At 41.7% G+C, this 26,858-nt stretch overlaps 1 protein-coding gene across 4 annotated transcripts in view; it reads right to left on the bottom strand.

The window, feature by feature from the left end:
• The window catches only part of mbd6 (methyl-CpG binding domain protein 6), a 241,174-nt gene that overhangs the window by 97,875 nt on the left and 116,441 nt on the right, over positions 1 to 26,858 (bottom strand). For all 4 annotated transcript variants that reach the window (XR_007247962.2, XM_059647456.1, XM_048534947.2 and 1 more), the window contains exon 2: positions 16,366 to 17,062. Coding sequence is in view for 3 of the 4 variants with exons in the window: in XM_059647456.1 (XP_059503439.1) it covers positions 16,366 to 16,475 (110 nt within the window). In the remaining variant the exon portion in view is untranslated. The remainder of the gene's footprint in view (positions 1 to 16,365; positions 17,063 to 26,858) is intronic.

Genomic DNA, 26,858 nt, shown 5'->3' with positions numbered 1-26,858 from the left:
ACCTCAGTGTCTTGCATTCTGCTGAGTCATGTGTACAGGTTCAAAACTTCCATTAACGCCATCAACCTTTTAAAAAACATCTTAAGGTATCTACTGGATAACAATTCACAATCTTGCAAGAAATGAGACAGCATTAAGAAACATTATCATGTTGCTGATGAGATCGGGTTTCCAGTTACCAATTTTACAATAATAAGAATTAAAAATGCTGGTAAAACTCAGAAGGTCATGTAACATCTGTGAGGAGAAACAGTCAATGTTTCAACCTTGCAAGAGAAATGATATTGTGTTAGACTGCAGCTTGCTCAACCTTTTTCTCTTTCTGAAGTTAATGGCTCAGAGGTCAAATTGATGGTTCATTCAAACTTTTCACACTCCAACTCTTTCTAAAATTAATGCGCCACAGTCTCCTGTGAATAATCAGAAACTGTCCTTAGTCAAACAGTACATAAAGTATTACATTAGTCCCTACAAAAGTACGCAGTTAGGAACAAATTTAAATATTTCCAAAATGGATTTTATAAACCAGAACAAAATTATAAAATTCTCTCTCATGAGCAAAACAACTTGACATCATACAAATTCTCAGGTGCACTGTTTCTATTTTCTCAAAATTATTCCATATTTCGCTGTTGTCTGTTCTTGCACATATTTCATTGCTAAAAAGTTGCATTTTGTTTCTAAACTTATGTTCTGGCAGTTCATTTCCTGCAAGAACACACTTGCAAAGTGTGCCACCACACGACCAATCACATAGTCTGTGGATTCAAGATAAGAATTCAAATTTCTCCACCGCTTCAATTCAGACTACAGATACAGTTGCATGGCACAGCAAAAGAGCACCTAGAGCTCTCTACAGATAACAGTGCGGAGCTGGAGGAACATAGCAGGCCAGGCAGCATCAGAGGAGCAGCAGAGTTGATGAAATGTCAGCTTTCCTGCTCCTCTGATGCTACCTGACCTGCTGAGTTCCTCCAACTCCACACTGTTATCTCGGACTCCAGCATCGGCAGTTCATATTATTACCTAGAGCTCTCTAACTTTTTTAAAATTCATTGTGGGACGTGGGCGTCGTGGCTGGCCAGCATTAATTGACCATACCGAGCTGTCCTTGAGAACGGCCTTTGGAGAGCTGCATTCTTGAGCTGCTGCAGTGCTTCTAAATGCCAATAGGGAATTCCAGGATTTTGAAATTGTGAAAGGAAGTAGAAGTTAAAAATTATACAAAAAATGTTGACAACATGTCATCTGGAAACATAAGATTTTGAGAAGGTTCAACAATAAGAATGCTCAAACAGTAAGGACAAAAGCCAACTTTTCTGACACTGACTGGAACGAAGCTGAAAAAGGTGTGTTGAGAGCGGATGAAGGAAGGGATGAGCATTGTCAGGGGTTTGAGAAGGGGGTGATCACTGACAATTGTACAAGACAAAACAGTCTGCTTGATTGGCACCATATCCAAAAACAACTACTCCCTCTATCAACAATGCTCAGGAGCAGCAGTGTGTACTATCTACAAGACGCACTGTAGAAATTCACCAAAGATCCTCAGACAGCACCATCAAAACCCACAACCACTAGAAGGACAAAGGCAGTATTTACAGGGGAATACCATATTCTCTTCCGAGCCACTCACCATTTTGAGTTGGATATATCATGATTCCTTCACTATCACTGGATCACTGGAATTCCCCTCTGAACAGCATTGTGGGTCTACCTATTTTCAGTGATTCAAGAAAGCAACTCATCACCAGGTTCTCAAGGGCAACTACGGCAATAAACTAAGAGTGGCACGGTGGCTCAGTGGTTAGCACTGCAGCCTCACAGCACCAGGGACGCAGGTTCGATTCCAGCCTCGGGCGACTGTCTGTGTGGAGTTTGCACATTCTCCCCGTGTCTGCATGCGTTTCTTCCGGGTGCTCCGGTTTCCTCCCACAGTCCAAAGACTGTGCAGGTTAGGTGGATCGGCCATGCTAAATTGCCAATAGTGTTCAGGGGTGTGTGGGTTATAAGGGGATGGATCTGGGTAGGATGCTTCAGAGGGCGGTGTGGGCTTGTTGGGCCAAAGGGCCCGTTTCCACACTGTAGGGAATCTAATCTAATCTAATTAAACATGCTGGTCAGCCTGTGATGATGACAATTACAAAAAAAATCTGGAGGTGGGATCGAACGTTGACATGCAGAGATGTAACATAACAGAGGTTGAACATTTCTGTGGGTGCTGCAGTACCACTTAGAACCATTAAGAACATAGGCCATAAAAATACATTTAGAGCAGAAGAAAGCAATTCTGTTCTGCAAGCTTGCCCAGCTATTTCATGAAACTACTGCTGTTAAATTGGTGTTCTGAGTTGCACATTTCCACCTACCCCGGAAAAGTTTGATTTCTGTTCCTTACACGAACATATTTCTGCCATAAAAATATTCAATAATGCTGCGTCAATCACCTTTTAAGGCAGGGCATTCCAAACACAAACAACCTTCAAAAAGTAGTTAATCTTCTGTCTATCCTAAAAGGGTGACTCCTATTTTCATAACAGTGTCCTATATTTCTAGATCCTTTTACAAGAGTAAGCATCTTTTCTGCATCTACCTTGCTCAGACCATTCAGGATCTTTTAAACTTCAATCAAATCATTCTTCTAAACTCTGGTGAGTCCAGACTATCCAATCAAGCCCAGTCTTTCTTCTGAAGATGACAAATGCCCCTGCATAATTTAAGATTATAATTATTCTTACTTGTATGCTCAATTCCTCTTGCAGCAAGGAATCGCAGGGGTTTAAGCAAACACAAGAGCTTCTGGAACCTGGAACAGAAAACCTCGAACTAACTTCCAGCAAATGTAAGTGGGGGAAAAAAAGTCCACCCTGTTCAAGCTATCCTTATAAGACAATCCATTCATTACATGTTTAATTTAGTAAGCCATTGCTGAAATGCCCCCAATGTATTTGCATTTTTCCTTAAACAAGGAGCTCAAAACTGCACACAGTAATTGAGACATGGTCTCACCAACACCAACCAAAACAGAATTCCCATCATCCGCAGGTACTACCCCACTAACCTCGGGATCCAATGCATCATCCTCCCACACTTCCGCCATGTGCAATCCGACCCAACCACGCAAGACAGTTCTCCCTCCCACCCTTAAGCTGCTTTCCGGAAGGATCACTCTCTCTGCGACTCCCTTGTTGCTCCACACTCCCCTCCAGCCCACCACAGCTGGCACTTTTCCGTGCAGCTGCAGGGAGTGCTACATCTGCCCCCGCACCTCCCTCCTCAACCCTATCCCAGGCCCCAAGAAGACTTTCCACATCAAGCAGATGTTCACCTGCACATCTGGTCATGTGGTATACTGTATTTGCTGTTCCCATTGTGGCCTCCTCTACATTGGGGAAACCAAGTGGAGGCTTGGGGACCGCTTTGCAGAACACCCATGCTCGGTCCACACTAAACAACTGCACCTCCCAGTCGTGGCCATTTCAACTCCCCCTCCCATTCCTTAGACGACATGTCCATCTTGGGCCTCCTGCAGTGCCACAATGATGCCACCGAAAGGTTGCAGGAAAAGCAATTCATATTCTGCTTGGGAATCCTGCAACCCAATGGTATCAATGTGGACTTCACAAGCTTCAAATTCTCCACTCCCCTGACCGCATCCCAAAACCAGCCCAGCTTGTTCCTGCCTCCCCAACCTGTCCTTCCTTCCCACCTATCCCCTCCTCCCACCTCAAGCCCCACCCCCATTTCCTACCTACTACCCTCATCCCGCCGCTTTGACCTGTCCGTCCTCCTTGAATTGACCTATCCCCAACCTAACTCCCCACCTACACTCACCACCTTTGCCTCTTTGACCTGTCTGTCTTCTCTCCACCTATTTTCTCCTCTATCCATCTTTGATCCGCCTCCCCCCCTCCCTATTTATTTCAGAACCCCCTTCCCCTCCCCCATTTCTGGAGGAGGGTCTAGGCCCAAAACGTCAACTTTCTCGCTCCTCTGATGTTGCTTGGCCTGACGTGTTCATCTAGTTATACATCTCATTATCTCAGATTCTCCAGCATCTGCAGTTCCTACTATCTCCAAGCTCATGTTTCCACCAGAGGTGACTCTTTGGAGCTAGTTTAAACCTAGTTTACTTGCACTATGCTTTCCAGTTACTGTTAATCATTGACACATTCGATCAAAAGAGCACTGAAGGAAAAAATTAACACTAACTCCAGACACACTGTCTCTCAAGCCCGGACTCAGGTTCCTCAGCCACAATCTACGTAGTAGCAACAACGCACAAGGTCCTATTCTTTACAGACAAAGAACATGTACACACACTATGTGCTTGAATGCAACAAAAAGGTGTCAACAATTTTTGCTACTGAGGCTAGATGTTTAAGTATATTCAAGGCTGAGAGAGATTTTTAATTAAGGGAATCAAGGATTATACAGAAAAGGGAGTTGAAGGTTATCAGATCAACCATAACCTTACTGAATGATGGTGCAGACCAGATGGGCCTGAATAGTTGACTTCTGCAATGTCTTATGCTCCAGCTCATCTTTCAGGACAATGGCCTGAACAGAGTTAACATGCTTTGTTGAAATTTTAAACAAAATTTGGTAGTTTTTTTCATTTGCAGGATATGGGCGTTGCTGGCTAGGGAAGCATTTATTCCCATCCTGAATTGCCCAGAGGGCAGTTGACGATCAACCACATTGTTAGAGTTTGGAGTCACATAGACGTCTTGCAGATTCCTCGTGGCAGATTCCTTCCCTGACAACAATTAGTGGAACAGATGAGTTTTATCCAATAATTGACAACAATTTCATAGTCACCAATAGTCTCTTAATTCCACAGATTTAAAACAAATATATTCTAATTCTACCATCTGGTATTTGAAGCCAGGCCCTCGATGATTACCTGCATCTCTGAATTAACAGAACAGCAGTACCACTACACCATCATCTCCTCTAAAGTCTAAAGTCCTGTCATCAACAACTGGTATGTTCTCTGTGGCAAAGCCTCTTTTCAGTTTACTCTCATTCCAGTCAGCACTCTCCTCTCATTGTATAAAAGTTGCTTTTTCTTTACTCTGGAATTTTTTGTACATTGCCCTGATGAATGTAAAACAGAAAATATCAACAAAATTAGTCTTTCTTCAACAATATACAACTTCTGTACTACAAAACTACAATAGCCATTATCGTTGTATGCGAAATTTCATTGCTTCCATGCTCAAATAATGATCACTCTTCCCAAGAATATGCTCTACGAGGAGGACATGAATAAACCTTGAATCATTAGACATCATTAGGTTTGAAACTGCCTGTTCTCTGGATGGCATCTGAGAAACTCTGCTGAAATGTATCTTGCATGCATTAAAATAATGCAAACTTTATAAAACATTTGTTATCGACAAATATCGAAAGCTATTGATGTATGTTTTTGAAAAACTGCCTTTTGTAATAATCATTGAATCCCTACAGTGCAATAGAAGCTGTTTGGCTCATCAAGTCTGCGCTGTCACTGCGCAAAATGTCCCACCCTATCACGGTAACTTCGTAAAATATTAACAGTGGCTATTCTACGTAGCCTGCACGTCCCTGGGCACTACTGGGCAACGTAGCATGGCCAATCCACCTAACTTGCACATTTTTTGACTGTGGGAGGAAAGTGGAACACCCGACAGACACCTATGCAAACTCCACATACACCCAAGGGTGGAAGTGAACCCAGGTCCCTGGCACTGACAGGCAACAGTGCCAACCACTGTGCTACCACAAACCTGTCTCTCAATCTTGAAACCCTCCAAAGCAAATTTTGCATTTTGTGAATGGCAGCAGTTCACCATTCTGATTAAAATCTACTTCCTGTCTGCAAATTAACCTTCTTTGTCACATGTCGTGAACACTTCAAGCCGACAATGACAGGCGCCAAGATAGTATCGGCCAGCTGGTGGAATGAAGATGCAGAAACAGATGAGACTTGTGGGTACATGAAGATAAATTGCTGAAGATGGCAAAGGATTGTTCAAAATCAAAAACAGCCTCAACAGAGTATAATAGAGAAACCGTTTCCAATAGCAGACGGGTCCAAAGCCAGAGGACACAGTTAAAATGATTGGCTACAGAAACAAAATGACATACAGCAAAACATCTTACCTAGCTAATAGTTTGACATGGAATGCACAGCCTTAAATTGTGGCAGAGGGAAATGCAATTGTGGCATCAAAAAAGGAAAAAACCAATAAATTGAAGGAAAACATTCAAAGTGCTGGAGAAAGGGCAGGGAAATGGGAGGAGTTGGATTACTCATGCAAAATGCCAGTTGATCTGTAACCATTCTATTGTTCCATAAATGAGACTTAATACAAATATAAACTAACTACCATTCAACAAAAAATTCCTGCCTGCAGGGGATTTCAGAAATTTCTGGTGACATGGACATGACCAAATTGGTAATTTCAGCAAGCTTAGTTATTTTTTAAAAAAATTACAATCAGTCCAGAGTTTCATTGAAAAAAAAATGCTCCTATTGTTCATTATTACCTCCATGCCCGACTATAAGCCGAAGCAATAGTTTTTAGTCTGTTTGTAAAAAATCTCAATAAAGTAGCAGCTAAATTTCACTCAAACCTGGTAACAAAGTGGAGTATGGCCCAATGAAGAACTAATTAATCTTTTACAATGTTGGAAATCTTGAACTAAATCCTGCAGCATTTTGTTAAAAATTCTTTAATATTGTGAGATGGGGCAAATAGTCTTTTATCCCCCTAACGTATGTTATTCTATGCAGAATATTGCTGATTGTTTTAAAATATTCTAAATCACAGCTGCAATGGTGAAAGTTATTACGGCTGTTTAAACGCGAGCAATAGTTTTACAGCATTTTGTCGGCAGTGAATTGGTCTGAAACTGCCTCTGAGAGGTGGAAGCTCTTAATAAAAAGATTTTCTCTATGCTATAGCTACAAATCAAAAACCAAAACAAGGGAAAGCCTTCAGAGTTAGTTGCATTATTAGAATGACATCAGTACAATACTGTGGAGGCATGCAGTGTTTTTCCTGTTTATTAAAAGAATAAGAAACACAATTACCCTTGTCTCAGTATAAAAGCTAAAGCAGAATATTAAAATTCTGAGATGGCAGAATTTATGTTGGGTTAATCAGTCGCAGAAGGCATACTTTTGTTGAATTTTAAATAGAATTGTAAATGTTAATCAGGTTATTTTAATTTCATGCTTTGTCTCATGCAAAGGTTTCAGAAACAACTGAAATGTTCACAAATGAGTTCAAATTTTGTAATTAAGCTTACCCATTAATAACCTCTTAAAACAGGTTCTATACAATCCAGTTTGATAGCCATCAAGAAACACTATTTATTTGTGCATCAAATTGAACTTACGGGGAGTTAAGTTTTAATGCTGGCTCAATATAAAATTGTGACCAAGGTCCAAGTTCCACATCTAGGACACAGCATATAATCCAGTCTGACTATCGAGTGCAATGCTGATATAGTGCTTAATCTTGGCACACGGTCTCCAAGTTGAGAAATTAATTTGTGTCCTTAACTACCATCATGGGTTGCCTTAAAGGAAATTATTTGTTTCAAAAGCTGAGAAAGTGAAACCTTACATTACACTTTAGGAAACATTCTGAGCTGATATATTACTGAGCTAATCTTAATTCATTGTTTCTTTTGCTGCATTGGTTCAATTTTTTTAATTTAGCTGATCTTATGCTATTCTTCAAGAATTCTTCCCATACCCATTTCTATTTGATACACAAAAATTTTAGATAATGGTTTTCCTGTTGCTACCACGAAACAACATTGCTTTTGCGAACTGGAACCGGACATTCTATCTGATAGACGGTCTGTTTCCAAAATTATTGTGAAGAATTCTTCAAGAGATTAAAAGAGAAACAGAGACAGTCAGACATGGACTGGAATCCTCCTTTTATGATTTCAGGATATCTCAGAGTGCTTTGGAATCAACTAAGTATTTTTGAATAAGTACTCTCCACTGTGCATGATGTCACAACCACACTGTTATAATACAAAAGTTTTGTTTTCAAAGTGCTGGTTGAGGGATGAAATTTGGTCAGAAGATTCCAGCATTTGTTCGAATTGATAGAGTAGTTCTAGGGAATCTTTTACAACCAGCAGAAAGGGTATTTGAAAAACAGCAACACTGACAGAACAGCACTCTACCGCACTGAGCTGTTAGCTCGGATTTTGTGCTCAAGTTGAAATTGAAGCCATAATATTCTGATTCTGAGTTACATATGCAGGTAGTCAGATTTGTCAAACTTGGTATCTGTTCTGTAAATTTCATATAAACAGTGAAAGAAACAAAAATAATTCCCTTTACATTTCTAAAACAATAAAGCGCAGGTTCCAAATTGGATGTATTAGTTTTGCTCTCCCCAATTAAGTAATATATAAATGGGCACTGGCAAGGCCTTACGATAATGTTCAGGCTATTTTTGTACAAGGTGATGACAGGCACAGATAGAGTGATAGCGAGAGACTTTTCCCCTGGGTGGAAATGACTACTACGAGGGGGCATAACTTTAAGGTGATTGGAGGAAGGTATAAGGGAGATATCAGAGATAGGTTCTTTACATAGGGAGTGGTAGGTGTTTGGACTGCGCTGCCGGTAGTGGTAGTGGAGTCAGATACTTTAGAGACTTTTAAGTGACTCTCAGATAGACACATGGATGATAGTATAATGTAGGGTATGCAGGGTAGTTTGATCTTAGTAGGATAATTGGTCAGCACAACATCATGGGCCAAAAGGCTTGTTCTATGTTTTAAGTTCTGTTCTCTTATGCTCTATATGAAGCTACAAAGAGATTTGCCATATACTTCCATTGCTAAATGTTCATGAAGTCAATTTCACATCTGATGTGACTTCCAACCACAGTTCCAACAAAAAAAAGGGTTCTGTTGATAATAATCAAGCTAACAATCTTACATCTAGGCAAGGATTTTCATTTCCAAGGCCGACAGTGAATGCACATACACATGCACAGAAATAAAATCATCCGTAAACTAAGGATTACAGGCTTCAGTGCAGAAATGCATCAAGTAAGAAACAAAATTACAATGTGAAAATAACCACGTACTAAACAGATACACTGAGCAACCTAACACATTTAAAAACAATACATGTTTGGCAATTTTAGTAACAATTTGCAAAACCCCAGGTTCTAAAGAAATATGAAAAATTAAATTATTTCTGGAACAGTGAATTTGTTCTTTTTAGGATGCAGTATCTAACCCAGACAGTCAGTAAGAGCTCCAAAAATGGAAATCTAGCTCAGAATACTCCAAGGCAGAGTACTTGCTTAACTCGGGGAATTTGGTGAATGAGAGAATTTTAAGTATCGATTTCTCTGCAAAGTCTAGTCAAGTTTCCATCTAGCATTTAACTTTGCCTGAACATTAAATTACAGTTACTCTCAGTCGAGTCAAATGATAAAAGGAAAATTGGGTGACTAAGTCAGGACTGATTCCCCGGTCAGCAGGGCCTGACACAGCTTTCTGGAATTTCAGCTATTAAAGATACAGGGATCTTGGTAGTGCACAATGCAATTAACTAAATGGAGTTGTCAAACAAAATACTCATTTAGTTTGGAAACATGGTGATTGAGAGAACAGGTTAAAAAGAGGAAAGAGCTGATGCTCTGGTCTTTTACAGAACAGGAATTTGTCTACGGGAGGGACAAGATCAGAGAACTGAAGATCAGTTAATGAGTTTTGAGGTTTCAGTTTCACTCTCTCCAAAGAAACTAGTAAATTTTGTTAACAGCAGAAGAATTCTGAATCCAAGTGCTTTACAAAAATAATGAAACAAACCCCCATGGCCTTAAGAAATTTTACTATTAAAAAAACAAAAAAAAACTTTTAACACTTAGTTACTCACATATCCTCCAAAATCCAAATCAATATTAGTTAAGTATGCACTAACACGCAAGTTGAAGTTGATTATAAACCATACATTACTCGTTGAAAGGCAGCTAGAAATAAAGCAGATATTACTAAACTGGTTTAGTAGTATATTCAGCATATAGAGTAAACTCTGTTTGACTTGTAGTTCAATGGTAGTACCACTTTCTCTGAATATGGAGAGCCAGGTTCAAGTTTCACCTGCTCCAGAGGTGTGCAACAATATCTCTGAACACGTTATGAGAAAATACCTACACGGCAAACTCAGTAAAAAAAGTCCTTCAAAATTCTGCCTCCCTTGAAAAGCCAGACCTCTTCTAGAATTGAGTTAGATCCTGAGTCAACAGCAGTGCGCAACCAAGCCTGGTTTCACCATATGCCTGCAGAATCTACTCAGTGCAGTCTCAACTGCACAAGTCATCAAACACAAAAGCAGCAACTCTGTCCTTGCTTATCCTCAGCTGTTGGAGCTAGTCTCTGTAAACTATAGCTAGCACCTATAGCATTAAGTTCTACAGTTGGATCTGTGTTCCTTTATATAGCCTCAACCAATTTTACTCTTCCCAGAAGCTTTAGTTTCCTTAGGAACAGGCAGAGTAGGTTTTCTTAATCTTCCTTTTCAGTTAGACTGAGTGTTAAAACTATAGGCTTTTGGGCATAAAGTTGAGAGAAATCGTCATATTCTTTTTATTCTTCCTTCGGAGTCACTGTTGCTGGCTCGGCCAGCGTTTATTACCCAATCCTAAATGTCCATGAGATGGTGGTGAATGCTTTCATGAAACACTGCAGCTCATGCAATTGTACACTCATGACACAGGTTAGAATGAAGTTCCAGGATTTTGATCCTACAATAATAAAGGAATGGCGAGATAATTCCATATGGAATGGCTTGAAGGGGAACTTGCAGCTCAGTGTTTACAGACACTCCGAGGTGGTAGTGGCCATTCCTTTGAAAAAGTGACAGAGGTCAGCTGTTAAGGGTCCATATTGTGGATGGCATGCACGCCATCTCTTGTCAGTGGCGGATGTAGCAGATGGGGTACCAATAAAGCAGGATGCTCTCTCTTGGATGGTGTTAAACTTGAGTAATGGTGGAACTGTACTCAGCCAGGCACTTAGTGAGTATCCCATCACACTCCTGACATTTTCCTTGGTAGATGGTGGTCAGATATTGAAAGTCAGTGGAGGCGAGATGATGCCGGAGTAGGGACTCGTGGCTGGCTGCTGCAGGCCTACGGTTGAGCATTTTAACAAGAAGGACTGTAGACCTGAACTTAATCTTGTTTTTATTTTTCTGACTATATGTTGTACAATTTTGGTTTATTTTTCTGTGTTTTAAGGTGGCACCAGAGAGTGGCAACATGATACAACACTTTTCACTGTATTTTGTAACAAGGTACATTTAAAAACAAATCAAATCAACCTATTTACTTGCTGCACAAATCCCAGCTTCTGACCTGCTTTTGTTGCCACAGTATTTATATGGATTGTCCAATTCAGTTTTTGGTTAATGGCAACTTCCCTGGTTTGGAGTGGGGGTTTCAGTGAGAGTAATATCATTGAATGTTAAGGCTAAGATGTACTGTATGAAAGATCAAAAGGTATGCAGAACTGAGCAGAGGCCCTACCCTCAGCAGATCACTGTTGCCTGTTTAAAATGAACAGGAGACAAAGTAGTCTGCATGTCAACAATTTTTTTTTGTTTAACATAGAAGAGGTGAGTGGCACTTGGAAGAAAATATTGGCAGTTTGTTGAGAGCAGATGTGATGAAACAGCTACAAAATCAGCCGCATGAGGTCATTTCTATATCTAATATTATTCTGTAGAAATGTTGTCTGGAATGGTGCGTCTCTTTCTCAGAAGCCACCGTACTTCTTCCCAAATTTGATTTCATAAATCAACTCTCAATCACCTGAGAGGGGCCACAAAAATAATAAGGTATACTGACAGTGCATTATCTCGTTAGATTCAGGTTTAAAGGACTAGGTCATTTTTAAATTTATACACATTATATAATCATAGAGTGACAGAGTCCCAACAGTCTGGAAGCAGGCCATTTGTCCCACTGAGTCCACACTGACCCTCCGAAGACCATGCCACTTACGCTATCCCTGGAGCCCTGCATTTCCCAAAGCTAACCCACCTAGCCTGCAGAGATAATGGGAACTGCAGATGCTGGAGATTCCAAGATAATAAAATGTGAGGCTGGATGAACACAGCAGGCCAAGCAGCATCTCAGGAGCACAAAAGCTGACGTTTCGGGCCTGGACCCTTCATCAGAGAGGGGTTGGGGGGAGGGAACTGGAATAAATAGGGAGAGAGGGGGAGGCGGACCGAAGATGGAGAGTAAAGAAGATAGGTGGAGAGGGTGTAGGTGGGGAGGTAGGGAGGGGATAGGTCAGTCCAGGGAAGACGGACAGGTCAAGGAGGTGGGATGAGGTTAGTAGGTAGCTGGGGGTGCGGCTTGGGGTGGGAGGAAGAGATGGGTGAGAGGAAGAATCGGTTAGGGAGGTTGGACTGGTTTTGGGATGCAGTGGGTGGGGGGGAAGAGCTGGGCTGGTTGTGTGGTGCAGTGGGGGGAGGGGATGAACTGGGCTGGTTTAGGGATGCAGTGGGGGAAGGGGAGATTTTGAAACTGGTGAAGTCCACATTGATACCATATGGCTGCAGGGTTCCCAGGCGGAATATGAGTTGCATTCATCAGGGTCATGCAGGGTCAGTGTGGACTCAGTGGGACAAATGGCCTGCTTCCAGACTGTTGGGACTCTGTCACTCTATGATTATATAATGTGTATAAATTTAAAAATGACCTAGTCCTTTAAACCTGAATCTAACGAGATAATGCACTGTCAGTATACCTTATTATTTTTGTGGCCCCTCTCAGGTGATTGAGAGTTGATTTATGAAATCAAATTTGGGAAGAAGTACGGTGGCTTCTGAGAAAGAGACGCACCATTCCAGACAACATTTCTACAGAATAATATTAGATATAGAAATGACCTCATGCGGCTGATTTTGTAGCTGTTTCATCACCTGCATTCCGCATGGAGATGGCCTCAAGGCCCTCCGCTTCTTCCTGTCCCGCAGGCCCGACCAGGCCCCCTCCACCGACACTCTCATCCGCCTAGCGGAACTCGTCCTCACACTCAACAACTTCTCTTTTGACTCCTCCCACTTCCTACAGACTAAGGGGGTGGCCATGGGCACCCGCATGGGCCCCAGCTATGCCTGCCTCTTTGTAGGTCACGTGGAACAGTCCATCTTCCGCACCTACACAGGCCCCAAACCCCACCTCTTCCTCCGGTACATTGATGACTGTATCGGCGCCGCCTCTTGCTCCCCAGAGGAGCTCGAACAGTTCATCCACTTCACCAACACCTTCCACCCCAACCTTCAGTTCACCTGGGCCATCTCCAGCACATCCCTCACCTTCCTGGACCTCTCAGTCTCCATCTCAGGCAACCAGCTTGTAACTGATGTCCATTTCAAGCCCACCGACTCCCACAGCTACCTAGAATACACCTCCTCCCACCCACCCTCCTGCAAAAATTCCATCCCCTATTCCCAATTCCTCCGCCTCCGCCGCATCTGCTCCCACGATAAGACATTCCACTCCCGCACATCCCAGATGTCCAAGTTCTTTAAGGACCGCAACTTTCCCCCCACGGTGATTGAGAACGCCCTTGACCGCGTCTCCCGCATCTCCCGCGACACATCCCTCACACCCCGCCCCCGCCACAACCGCCCCAAGAGGATCCCCCTCGTTCTCACACACCACCCTACCAACCTCCGGATACAACGCATTATCCTCCGACACTTCCGCCATTTACAATCCGACCCCACCACCCAAGACATTTTTCCATCCCCTCCCCCGTCTGCTTTCCGGAGAGACCACTCTCTCCGTGACTCCCTTGTTCGCTCCACACTGCCCTCCAACCCCACCACACCCGGCACCTTCCCCTGCAACCGCAGGAAATGCTACACTTGTCCCCACACCTCCTCCCTCACCCCCATCCCAGGCCCCAAGATGACATTCCACATCAAGCAGAGGTTCACCTGCACATCTGCCAATGTGGTATACTGCATCCACTGTACCCGGTGCGGCTTCCTCTACATTGGGGAAACCAAGCGGAGGCTTGGGGACCGCTTTGCAGAACACCTCCGCTCAGTTCGCAACAAACAACTGCACCTCCCAGTCGCAAACCATTTCCACTCCCCCTCCCATTCTCTTGATGACATGTCCATCATGGGCCTCCTGCACTGCCACAATGATGCCACCCGAAGGTTGCAGGAACAGCAACTCATATTCCGCCTGGGAACCCTGCAGCCATATGGTATCAATGTGGACTTCACCAGTTTCAAAATCTCCCCTTCCCCTACTGCATCCCTAAACCAGCCCAGTTCATCCCCTCCCCCCACTGCACCACACAACCAGCCCAGCTCTTCCCCCCCACCCACTGCATCCTAAAACCAGTCCAACCTGTCTCTGCCTCCCTAACCGGTTCTTCCTCTCACCCATCCCTTCCTCCCACCCCAAGCCGCACCCCCAGCTACCTACTAACCTCATCCCACCTCCTTGACCTGTCCGTCTTCCCTGGACTGACCTATCCCCTCCCTACCTCCCCACCTACACCCTCTCCACCTATCTTCTTTACTCTCCATCTTCGGTCTGCCTCCCCCTCTCTCCCTATTTATTCCAGTTCCCTCCCCCCATCCCCCTCTCTGATGAAGGGTCTAGGCCCGAAACGTCAGCTTTTGTGCTCCTGAGATGCTGCTTGGCCTGCTGTGTTCATCCAGCCTCACATTTTACCACCTAGCCTGCACATCCCTGGACATTATCGACAATTTAGCATGGCCAATCCATCTAACCTGCACATCTTTGGACTGAGGAAACTGGAGCACCTGGAAGAAACCCATGCTGACGTGGGGACAATGTGCAAACAGGCAGCCGCCCAAGGCAGGAATTGAACCTGCATCCTTTATGCTGTGAAGCAGATTTCATGCCTAGCAATGGTCAAATTTAAAATCTTAATTCTCATTACTAAATTCCTCCCACTCCCTTCCCAACTTTCACTTTGCCACGTTTTCCAGCCTGGCATGCCTGCCAACGTCCACACCCATACGTCCCATTCTGTCCTTGCAAATCACGATGGGGAGTTTTCAGTATGAAAGGTGTTACATAAAAGCATGTACTAATATAAATTATAAAATTGTCCTGAAGGCCGCTAAATCAGGGCATGTAATCAGCTCCCGTTATTGATGAAAAAAGTCAAATTTAAATCTTCCAGAAGCCCCAATCGTTCTCCTTAATAAACTGGAAAAGGTTGGATTGATAACAGAATACATACATCAACAGGTTGTAGGATTTTTATGCAGATATTGCCAGGAAAACATCAAATGAGAAACACAAGTTAGTCAACTTAACTCTATAAAGAAAATAAAGCTGTAGAACAAAAAGCATTTGGAGCATTTTCACCATAACTCCTTTTCCCCAAATTATGCCATAACAGGGAAGTGAATATTTACACTGAATAGTGAAGGCCAGAGGACAAGGCTTCAGAAGTTTCTGGGCACTGTTGCAAAGAAATAAGTGTTTTTATCATTCTTATCTAATACTTGCAAACAGTAAAAATCAAACAGTTACATGTTAAACATTCCGCAACAGAGTGAAATTCACTCACTCTCATTTCAAAATTTATTCATCTTCAGAAATATTCCTGGTAAGTGCTGTGGCACAGTTCAGGAGGTAGCAAACTTTTATGCAAATCAGCCACTACCTCGCTTAAGAATCGGCACTATGTAAAGGCCATATGACCATGCAAAATAAGAGCAAATCCCCAGTCCAACTGGCATCCACATTCACGATTGAAATAGTTATTTAAGAGTAATTCAGAAGGACACACTGTTTTCCTCTTTCTAATTCAAGAACAAGGTCACTGTAATAGTCATCAGCCGTACCACCTTAATCCACTACACAAAAACTATCGATTAAAGCAAATAAGTTCTTAGAATATGAAACTATTACCTTCCAACACTTACCCGTCACTGAACTTTTAAATTATACATTTTAGAAAAAGACAGCAAGTTTTTCTTTACCAAAGTCAATCATTTGAAAAAGTCAGTCCTATTGAGAAAGTATAAATTAAATAACCCTAACTATGCTGGGTAAACAGGTTGCAATGAGTAATCTGCAAGACAAGTAATTATGTAACGGATTTGGAGACCATTTCAAACGATGCAAAAATCAAAAAAAATTCTAGTAAAATAAATTATCAGCACAAAGATATCAATAAGAAACTGTTCTTTGATCACAATTTCTATTTACCCTGCATTTGACTCCAGAGGCATTTTCTAAATTCGCTTTCTTTTCACTCAAACGTTCTTCCCATTTGCCGTGTTGACAACCTTAAAAGAAATGAAACACATACCTCATGTACAGCACTCCGTTCTGATCCACCTGTCGCTGCCATCCTATGGGAACTTGAACTGCAGGTCCCATGCCATCTTTTTCACCATCATTCTCATTTCCTCCATTCATTTTTACGTTTCTGCTTGTGACACCTCAAAGATATCAATAGTCAGATGATACCTCCAGATTTCATGTCATTATGGCCTCTGAAATGTGACCATATGGTACAGTGCTTGTCCACTGTACAAAGTGTTCAGGGAGATGCTCCAGCTCAATGAGGAATCATCTCTGCAAAAGCCATTTTATTTAAAGTCACTGCTTCATAATAATCCACATTCATTTAGTGTTTGTGTGATGATTCAGAGCGTTTTGAGCTGTAGAGTAATGCTACATGGGGAGAACTGGCTGCCTTCTAACCAGAATGCACATGATTCAGAAATGCCTTTATTCAGTTCTGAGGGTTAAGGAGGATAATATATGTTCTGACATTCAGCAGTTTAATTCAGCTTTACTGATTCCCGCAGACAAGTCTTGACTTCTTAGGGTCAGGGTAATCTTTCTACAATTGAAGCCATAGTTGACCACATCCTTCTCTTTAATGTATATTTCCCAGGCAAGTCAAAATACAGATGGTTCTCACATTTAACAAAGCAGCCTCTTGATATTGCTCCTCACTGCTTCCATAGTTTTGGATGAGCCAGCCTTTATAAAACGTCCTGTAAATAAACAAGAATTTAATTTAGTTAACTACTAAATTAACAATTAGTTCAACAAGAAAATGGTTAAAGGAGTGCTGGAAGGTAATTGCAAGTACTGCACTGATATCTGATCATGAATTCTAAGGAATAGCATACCAACTGAACGCATTCTCCAAAATACAAACTTCAACCATGTGTTTACTCCATACACAATAGCATTACAAGCCAGTACAGGCTTGGCATGGTGCCAAGTGTTCTGATTTTTTTAAAAAATTGAAACAACTTCAAGTCACTCAGAGCTGTGTTTGGTACTTCACCAATTATAACATTTCAATAACACATTATGTCTTCAGCTCATTTCACTGATTGTTCAAAACAATCTCATAATGCTTTATATCCAGACTTCAGAATTTTAAAAAATCTATAGCTTAGATACTGCGGTTTACAATTATTTTGAGTTTGCTCTCGGAAAATAATTACATATAAATAGATGTACTTATAAGGAGTAGTATCAGAAATGCCGGGGAACACAACTTTGAGTGATAGGGAGGAACTGAAGAAAATCAGCATCAGGATGGAAATGAATGCACTGAATGTGGATAAGTCCCCAGGGCCTGATAATCTACATGCCAGAGGACTTAAGGAAGTGACCCTAGAAATTGTGGATGCACTGGCAGTCAGCTTCCACTATTCTATAGATACCTTGGCATTTCCTACAGATTGTAGTGTAACTAATATTACCCCTCAATTTAGAAAGGGAGGCGGTGAGAAAACCAGGAATTATAAATCAATCAGCCTGATGTCGATAGTGTGAGAAATGCTAGCATCTATTATAAACATTTAATTAGCTGAGCACTTGGAAAACAGTGGAAGAATCAGTCACAGCATGAAAGCCAAGTCATGCTTGACAAAATCTTTGCGGTTATGACTCAATCGGCAAATGGGAGCCAGCGGGCGTGGTTTATTTGAGCTCTCAGATGACTTTCAATATATTAATGATTTGGATGACAGAACTGAAATGTAACATCTCCAAATTTGCACAAGGCGAGTCAGTGGGCAAATGCATGGGAGATGCAAGTTAACGTGTGTACATGTCAGATTATCTGATGTGGGAGCAGGAACAGAACTGCATATTATTTGAACGGTTACAAGTTGAGAGAGCACATCCTTGTACACCAGTCCCTCAAGGTAACTGCACATGTGCAGCATGTGAACAAAGCAGCAAATAGTATATTGGCCTTCATGGCAAGAGGATTTGAGTACAGTGACAGAGATGCTTTGGTGCAATTATGCAGGGCCTTGGTGAAACCATAGCTGGAATAATATGCACACTTTTGGTCTCCTTGTAACAGGAGCATCCTCCTTCCGATAGAGTGCAAAATTTTACCAGACTGATTCCTGGGATGGCAAGACAGCTGTATGAGGAGAAGCTGGATCAATTAGGAGCATATTCGCAGGAATTCAGAGCAATGAGTTGGGGGAGGGGGAGAGGGGAGAAAAGCTCACAGAGCACTATAAAAGTTTAACAGAATCAAAGTAATTCAACAAAAAATCCTAAACTATGGCCACAGATTAAGGATATTGGGCAGATATTGAGCCGAGATAGGAGAAATTTCTTTATCCAGAGATTGTGCTGAGTCTGTGAAAATGCTACCACTGAAAATCACCCGAAGCAAAAACATTGTAAGATTGCAAAAAGGAACTGAACATACGGTGCACAGCTAAAGTGATCGAAGGCTATGGGGAATAGCAGAAACAGGTTACTTAGAGCTGGATGATTAGGCATGATCATAATGAATGGCTGAGCAGGCTCAAAAGAATTATTAGCCTAATCCTGCTCTTATTTTCCATGTTTGTATGTTACTTACTGATCTGCTCAAACAAAATGTAGTACCACTGCATATTGACTTGTGAGCACAGTAGAATGACTTGATGCAGGAAGTTGCTGGCTCAAACCATAGTTCTGAACACAAGGACATAATCTGGACTGATATATCAATGTAGCAAAGAGGGATACAATCACAATATGAGATACTATTTTTGTATGTTAAATCTCACATGTACCCATCCAGGTGGATACAAACAACTGTTTAGCATTATTCACTGTCAGAGAGTGGCCAAAGCAACTTCCTCAATAAAAACTGCTCAAATCTTCCTGTGCACAAATTAGCTGCGACGTTGGCTCACGTAAATAACTAAGCTGCACATCAAAGAACATATTCATAAGAAACAGAGCAAATGCATGCAAGCAAAGGTACATGCAAGCCAAAAAGAAACATATTTCCAATAAATAAACGTAAGCAAACCATTCTAACAGGCACCTTTGTAAATTAGGTACAACTCGTTCAGTTAGAAACTAAACACTAATCTTTGTCAATGTACAAGTTCTGTTCCTCCCTGTTGACTTTAAAAGTTGGTGATACGAAAGAAGATGCTAAGTGAAGCAAAAGAAGTTTTTAAAAATGTTCTTAGGATCTTTTCCTTTCAAAAAAGTTCTTTCGGATAGCAATCCAATAGTTGCCAAATCTGAAACCCTCAAACTGTAAATATAAACATGTGCGGCACTTCACAAATATGCAGTATCACGATTTATCTTGTTATAGCATGACTGCTATGAGCTAGTATGTACATCTACTGCAAAAGTGAACTGAAATTGCTCCATACTCCATTCACTTAGTGTTGCTAGCAAGGGATATACCTGTTGCCAATCCCTAACTACCCAAAAAAGGTTACAGGGACCTGTCTTCTTCAACCATTGCAGTTCATCTTATGCAGATGAGTTATATCCATAATCATGTTTGAAAGGAAGTTACAGGATTCTGAATCAGTTACAGTGAAGGAACAGCAAAATAGTTCTATGTCAGGCTGGTAAGTAGCTTGGGAGGGAATTTGACAGTGGTTGTATTCCCATGCACCAGCTGATAATTTTGGATGGCGTTGAGCTTCGGGCACTACACTCCTCTACAGGAGTGGAATACATGCCATTACACTCCTGACTTATGCCCTGTGGACAGGCTTCGGGGAATCAGGGGTTGAGTTTCTTGCAGCCTTGAGCTACTCTTGTAATTTTTCATGTACGTGGCTCTTCCAGTTCAGTTCCTCATCAACGATAATCCAAGGTTATTGATATTGGGCGATGAAACAGATATGCTGTTGAGACTGGAAAACAATTAGATTCTCGGTTGGAGATGATCACTGCAGTACTTGTGGACTGAATGTGTTTGCCACTTACGCTATACATTGAAATGGACAGCTTTTTCCTAATTTGTGAATGTTACTCAACACTAACTGACTACGACTATTCCACTTCTGATGTTACAATGGATGGTATGTCGTGAACCAGAAGCTGGTGGTGGTTGGGCCAAGGAGCTTTGTCTCAGGAACTTCTGCAGCAATGTCCAATGATAAGAGACAATTGGAATGTTGTAGTCATTGGTAATCAAGTGCTGGGTATAATTATAGCCAGTGGAGAGCTCTTCCTGATTTCCCACTTATTTACAATTTTGCTCCTTAAGGCAACACTTGGTCAAATACTACGTTGCTGTCAAGGACTATCACTCTGACCTCACCTTGAATTCAAGTGTTTTATCTATGTTTGTACCAAGCGGGTCATGAGATCAGGAGCAAAGTACCCCTGGCAGAACACAAACTACGCACCATCAACAGGTTTCTGTTGACTAGGTGTTGTTTGATAGCATGATTGCTAACAACTGCAATAACTTTACTAAGAAAGTGCTGAAGCGCTCAAGTCTGGCAGCATCTATCAAGAAAGAAACAAAGGTAACATTTTGAATCGGTTCTGACGACGTCAGGATTTATCCAACACTGTTAAAATAAGTATTTCAAATTTCCATCACCTGCAGTATTTTGCTTTTCCCTTCAGTCACCTTGAACATCCGAAGTACCCTAATAGGTGGTAATTGTCTAGATTTCCACCTTTAAGTAAAGCGTTTGATAAGGTGTCCCATGCTAGACTCATGCAGAAGGCAAGGAGGCATGGGATAGGGGGAAGTGTGGATTGGATTCTGAAGCAGATTGGATTCAGAATTGGCTGACCCTTAGAAGACAAAGGGTGGTAGTGCACGGAAAATACTCAACATGGCGCTCAGTTACGAGGGGTCCTTTTCTAGATGTGGTTTTTGGAAATGATTTGGATGAAAGAGTGGAAGGGTGGATTTGCAAGTTCGCAGGCAATACGAAGGTGGGTCGCGTTGTGGACAGTGCAGAGGGCTGTTCTAGGTTACAAAGGGACATTGACAGGATGCAGAGCTGGGCTGAGAAGTGGCAGATGGAGTTGAACCTTGAAAAGTGTAAGGGGATTCATTTTGGGAGGACAAACTTGAAAGCAGAATACAGGGTTAACGGAAAGATTCTTGGTAGTGCAGAAGAGCAGAGGGAATTTGGGGTTCATGTCCACAGTTCCCTGAAAGCTGCCACCCAGGTGGATAGAGTTGTTAATAAGGCGTATGGTGTGATAGCAGTCATTAATAGAGGGATTAAATTCAGGAGCCGTGAAGTTATGCTCCTGCTATACAAAACCTGGTTTGGCCACATCTGGGAGAATTGTGTGCAGTTCTGGTCGTCTCATTACAGGAATGATGTGGAAGCATTGAAAAAGATGCAGAGGAGATTTACCAGGATGTTACCTGGAATGGAAGGAAGGTCTTACGAGGAAAGGTTGAGAGCACTAGGGCTTTTCTCTTTAGAATGGCGAAGAATGAGGTGACTTGATAGAGGTGTGTAAAATGATCAGAGGTAATAGATTGAATGGGCAGCGAGAGACTTCTTCCGAGGGCGGACGTAGCTATCATGAGGGGGCATAGTTTTAAAGTGAGTGGAGGTAGATACAAGGGAAATGCCAGAGGTAGGTATTTTACTCAGAGAATGGTAGGGGCGTGGAATGCATTGCTAGAGAGGGTAGTGGAGTCTGCCTCATTAGGGGCATTTAAATGGATATTAGATAGGCATATGGATGATGGTATAAGGTAGAGGGGGAGATTAGATAGGCCCGAGGATTAGGATAAAAGTTCAGCACAACATCGTGGGCCGAAAGGACCGGACTGTGCTGTACTGTTCTACATATATCTCATTTTGAGAGACTGCAACAAACTTGGGGCAATTTTCCACATGGCTGAGTAGATGTGGTGGAACAACCAATGCTCATAGCTTTTGCTATGTCTATTGCCTTCTGCTTTTGCTTAATCAAATGAATTTGTGAAGGGGGTGGCATCCTGGATGCTGGAGACCCCAAGAGGAGGCAGACACAGATCGTCCACTCAGCACTTCTAATTGAAGATGTTTGCAAATGCTTTAATCTCATCTTTTTTACTGACGGACACTAGACTGCTCTGATTTTACACTGGCTAGGTGTTTGATAAACAAGGGAGCCAAAAGGATTTCAGAACTAGGCAGGAAAATGGAGTTTAGATCACAGATCGGTTATGATTTTACAAAAGCAAAAACTCCATATGCTAGAAATCAGAAACAAAAATGGAAAATGCTGGAGAAACTCTGCAGGTCTGGTATTATCTGTGGAGCAAGCTAACCCTTCAATTTCAATGTGACTTCTTCTAAGGTGAAATCTGAGCCAGACCTGCTCAGTTTCTCCAGTATTTTCTGTTCAGTCATGATCTTAAATTTTCGAAGTAGGTGGAAAGAGGCCAAATGGTGTACTGTTGCTCCAAATTTGTATGTATTGCTTAGTTCCTGCATAAATGAGACTGAAGATATCTTTGGTAACTTGTCCATCAGCAATTTTATTCACGACTGAGTGTAGCAGTTCTGCACAGTTTTTATTTGACTTGATCCATTGCTGTGGAATCTCTGAGCATTCTCAACTGCATGACCATTGGTCTGCCAAACTGCACTGTATCTTCACGAGGTTGGCACCTTATTAGGTTTATCTGCATGGTGCTACTCCTGGCATGTTTTCCTGTATTGATCTCTGGATTGATGGTAATGCTGGGCTGTATGGTAATTGGTGCACTTTGTAAATTACCATTGATTGTTCAATATTTGTTACAAGTGGGTCCAAAATTAATGTTCGGTCTTTATCTGAAACTTAAGTGCAAATGCAGCATCTTGCCAAGCCTAACATATAAGCATTTTAGCAAGGCACATCACCACTTACGGTCTCGATAATAAGGTCGCTGGAGAGAAGCGTTAGCCTCATCCTTTTATTATTGCTGATTTCTATACATTTTTACAAAATAGTTTCCATGATGACAAACTGAAATTTTCATCTGGCAGTAAGTAGTGAATGAACGTCATTAGAGATGGTTATTAATCGAGCAATGCCACAAGCATTAATGGTTCCCATCCATTCAGCTCATTTATATTTTCTAAGCAAATGGCCATCCAAATTTAAATTACTTTCAAAACTGGATCCTATATGGGAATACTCTCATTTTGATATTCCTGTTTGATAAATTATTATTAAATTCAAGAAAATGTCCCCTCATATGTTGCGCTCTCAGCCTGCACATCAATAACTGCTAAAAACGGAGTACAAGTTTAATTGCAACACAGACTAATTTAAATTGATGAACCACTCAATATAAACTGCTGCATTTAGTTGTACAGTTAATATTTCCTTCTAACAAGTTTATTTCTGTTTCTAACAGTGACTGCTTTGAAACAAGACAGATCAAAACCATAGTTTTAACTTTGTTTATGGACTGTAATCATGGACCTCTTTCTATTATTCAGAACAAATGGAGCTTTATCAAGTGACAAATCAATTAATTCTGATGAGAGATTCAATTGCAGGATTTTAAATGAACCTTTCTGTTGTTCTGTGTGTTATGTTTGCCTTCATTCCAAGATAAAGAGTACAGAACTGCTAAAGCCAAAGTATGCTAAAGTGCAAGCCTTTTGCCCTGAAAGGATGCGCAAATACTTATTACAAAGAACAAAGGCAGCATAGGAACAGCGCCTTCGGCCCTCCAAGCCTGCGCCAATTCAGATCCTCTATCTAACCCTATCGTCTATTTTCCAAAGGTCTGCATCCCTCTGCTCCCTGCCCATTCATGTACCTGCCCAGATACATCTTAAAAAATGCTTTCGTGCCTGCCTCTACCACCTCTGCTGGCAACGCGTTTCAGGCACCCACCACCCTCTGCGTAAAGAACTTTCCATGCATATCTCCCTGAAACTTTTCCCCTCTCACCTTGAAATCATGACCCCTAGTAATTCAGTCCCCCACTCTGGGAAAAAGCTTCTTGCTATCCACCCTGTCTATACCTGTCATGATTTTGTAGACCTCAGTCAGGTCCCCCCTCAACCTCAGTCTTTCGAATGTAAATAATCCTAAACTACTCAACCTCTCATCATAGCTAGCGTCCTCCATACCAGGCAACATCATGGTGAACCTCCACTGTACCCTCTCCAAAGCATCCACATCCTTTTGGTAACGCGGCAGGCAGAACTGTACACAGTATTCCAAATGTGGTCAAACCAAAGTCCTATACAACTGTAACACGACCTGCCGACTCTTGTACCCAATACCCCATCCCTTGAATGAAAGCATGCTGTATGCCTTCTTGACCACTCTATCCACCTGCGTGGCCACCTTCAGAGTACAATGCACCTGAATACCCAGATCTCTGTGCATCAAATCTTCCTGAGGGCTTTTCAATTTACCACATAATTTGCTCTTGAATTGGATCTTCCAAAATGCATCACCTCGCATTTGCCTGGATTGAACTCCATCTGCCATTTCTCTGCCCATCTCTCCAGTCGATCTATATTCAGCTGCAATCTCCGACAGCGCCCTTCACTATCTGCTACTCCACCAATCATGAATCATGGATTTAGTGTCATCTGCAAACTTGCTAATCAGACCAACTATACTTTCCTCCAGATCATTTATGTATATCACAAACAAAAGTGGTCCCAACATGGATCCTGTGGAACACCACTGGTCACGGTTCTCCATTTTGAAAAAATCCCTTCCACTACAATTCTCTGTCTGCTGTTGTCCTCCCGGTCCTCATTGTTAAAAAATGCTTGTAGTAGTATGGCAAGTATTGTAAACTCACCAGGAACAAACCAGAAGAATGTGATGCATTCTGGCATATATAAAATAGCTAATATAAAACAGGGACACTAAAATCCAAAACTAACTAAAATCATGTAAAGTAACCTTTTATCGGGCTCATGAAAACAAACTGGAGGAGTTTCACTTTAGGCAAATGCAATGGGCTACATTTTTAAAAGCAAATCAGGGCAGGACTTATTACACTTAACAGTAAAATCCTGGGAAATGTTGTGGAACAAAGAGGCCTTGCTGTGCAGATTCATAGTCCTTGAAAATGGTGTCACAGGTAGACAGGGTAGTGAAGGTGGCATTTGGCATGGTTGCCTTTACTGCTCAGTGCATGGAGTACAGGAGTTGGCAGGTCATGCTGCAGTTGTACAGGACATTGATGAGGGCACTATAGGGATATCACATACAATTCTGGTCACCCTGGTATAGGAAGGATGCGGTGCAACTTGAAAGCATTCAGAAAAGATTTACAAAAATGTTGCCAGGGTTGGAGGGTTTGAGCTATAGGAAGAGGCTGAATAGACTGGGGCATTTTTACCTGGAGTGTTGGAGTCTGATGGGTGACCTTATAGAGGTTTATAAAATCATGAAGGGCATGGACAGGGTAAATAGACAAGGTCTTTTCCCAGAGATGGGGGCATCCAAAACTGGAGAGTACAGGTTTAAGGTGAGAGGTGAAAGATTTAAAAAGGACCCAGGAGGCAACTTTTTAAAATGCAGAGGGTGGTGCATGTATGGTGCTCGAGGAAGTGGTGCAGAATGGTACAATTATAACATCCAGAAGGCATCTGGATGAGTACATGACCAGAAATGGGTTTAGGAGGGATATTGGCCAAATGTTGGCAAATGGGATTAGATTTATTTAGAATATCTGATCAGCATGAAAGAGCTGGACCAAAAGGTCTGTTTCCGTGCTGTACGTCCTTATGGCTCTGTAACTACTCCATTTCCAGCCATGGCCTGCAGTCTCTGGATGAAGGATATGAAATCAACATACTCTAAATCATTAACTTAATGGTAAAAGGGTTAGGCATTTCACACTGAAGTCAGAAATCAGCTTGAAACAGAAAACTAAAAGCTCAGTAAAAACAGTTCAATTTTAAAAAGCTGCAGACGGGTGACATGAAACAATATTTCAGGAAAAGAGGAAAATAAAAACATGCTTTTCGAAGAACTGTGTCCTTTCAGGCAGGCTATGTTCATTGAAGCCAACTTCTAGACCAGTGGTGACCTTACAACTGCACAATTTAGCATTAAAGTTACATGGTATACCCAATATTCTCCCCTGTACGTTAAAAAAGACAGTTATACACATCGTATTTCAGAATCCTATTTAGTCTGAGAACCAAGTTCATATCAGCTGGTGAGTTGAAATTCAGTTAAAACAAACCAACCAGGAATAAACCGCAAGTATAAGTAACGGCAGCTGAATAACAAGCGATTGTCATCAAATCCCAATACTTTTCTCCTCTCGTCCATTCTCACCGATGTTCTTCTCATGACATTGACTGGAACTGGTATTATTTCTGACAAAAAAAAAATCATAAAGGGATCCACCTTTCAATATCTTACAAATGTTATTTAAAAAAAAGGTTTCTCCAATTTCTAAACACACAAATAGATTGTCACAAATATAAGTCAGTGTGTACGAACAAATGAAATTTGAGGTGCAAGCATACTACCCAGTGGATGGATCACAACATGCCTTCTTTGCATCAGCAGCATGGAAATTGAAGCAAAACAAAATGTTTCTTTGGTAAACCATGT

Source organism: Stegostoma tigrinum, chromosome 7, assembly GCF_030684315.1.
Source record: "Stegostoma tigrinum isolate sSteTig4 chromosome 7, sSteTig4.hap1, whole genome shotgun sequence".
Lineage (NCBI taxonomy): Eukaryota > Metazoa > Chordata > Chondrichthyes > Orectolobiformes > Stegostomatidae > Stegostoma > Stegostoma tigrinum.
The sequence above is the reverse complement of the archived record's forward strand: the minus strand, read 5'-3'. Positions and strand labels throughout refer to the sequence as shown.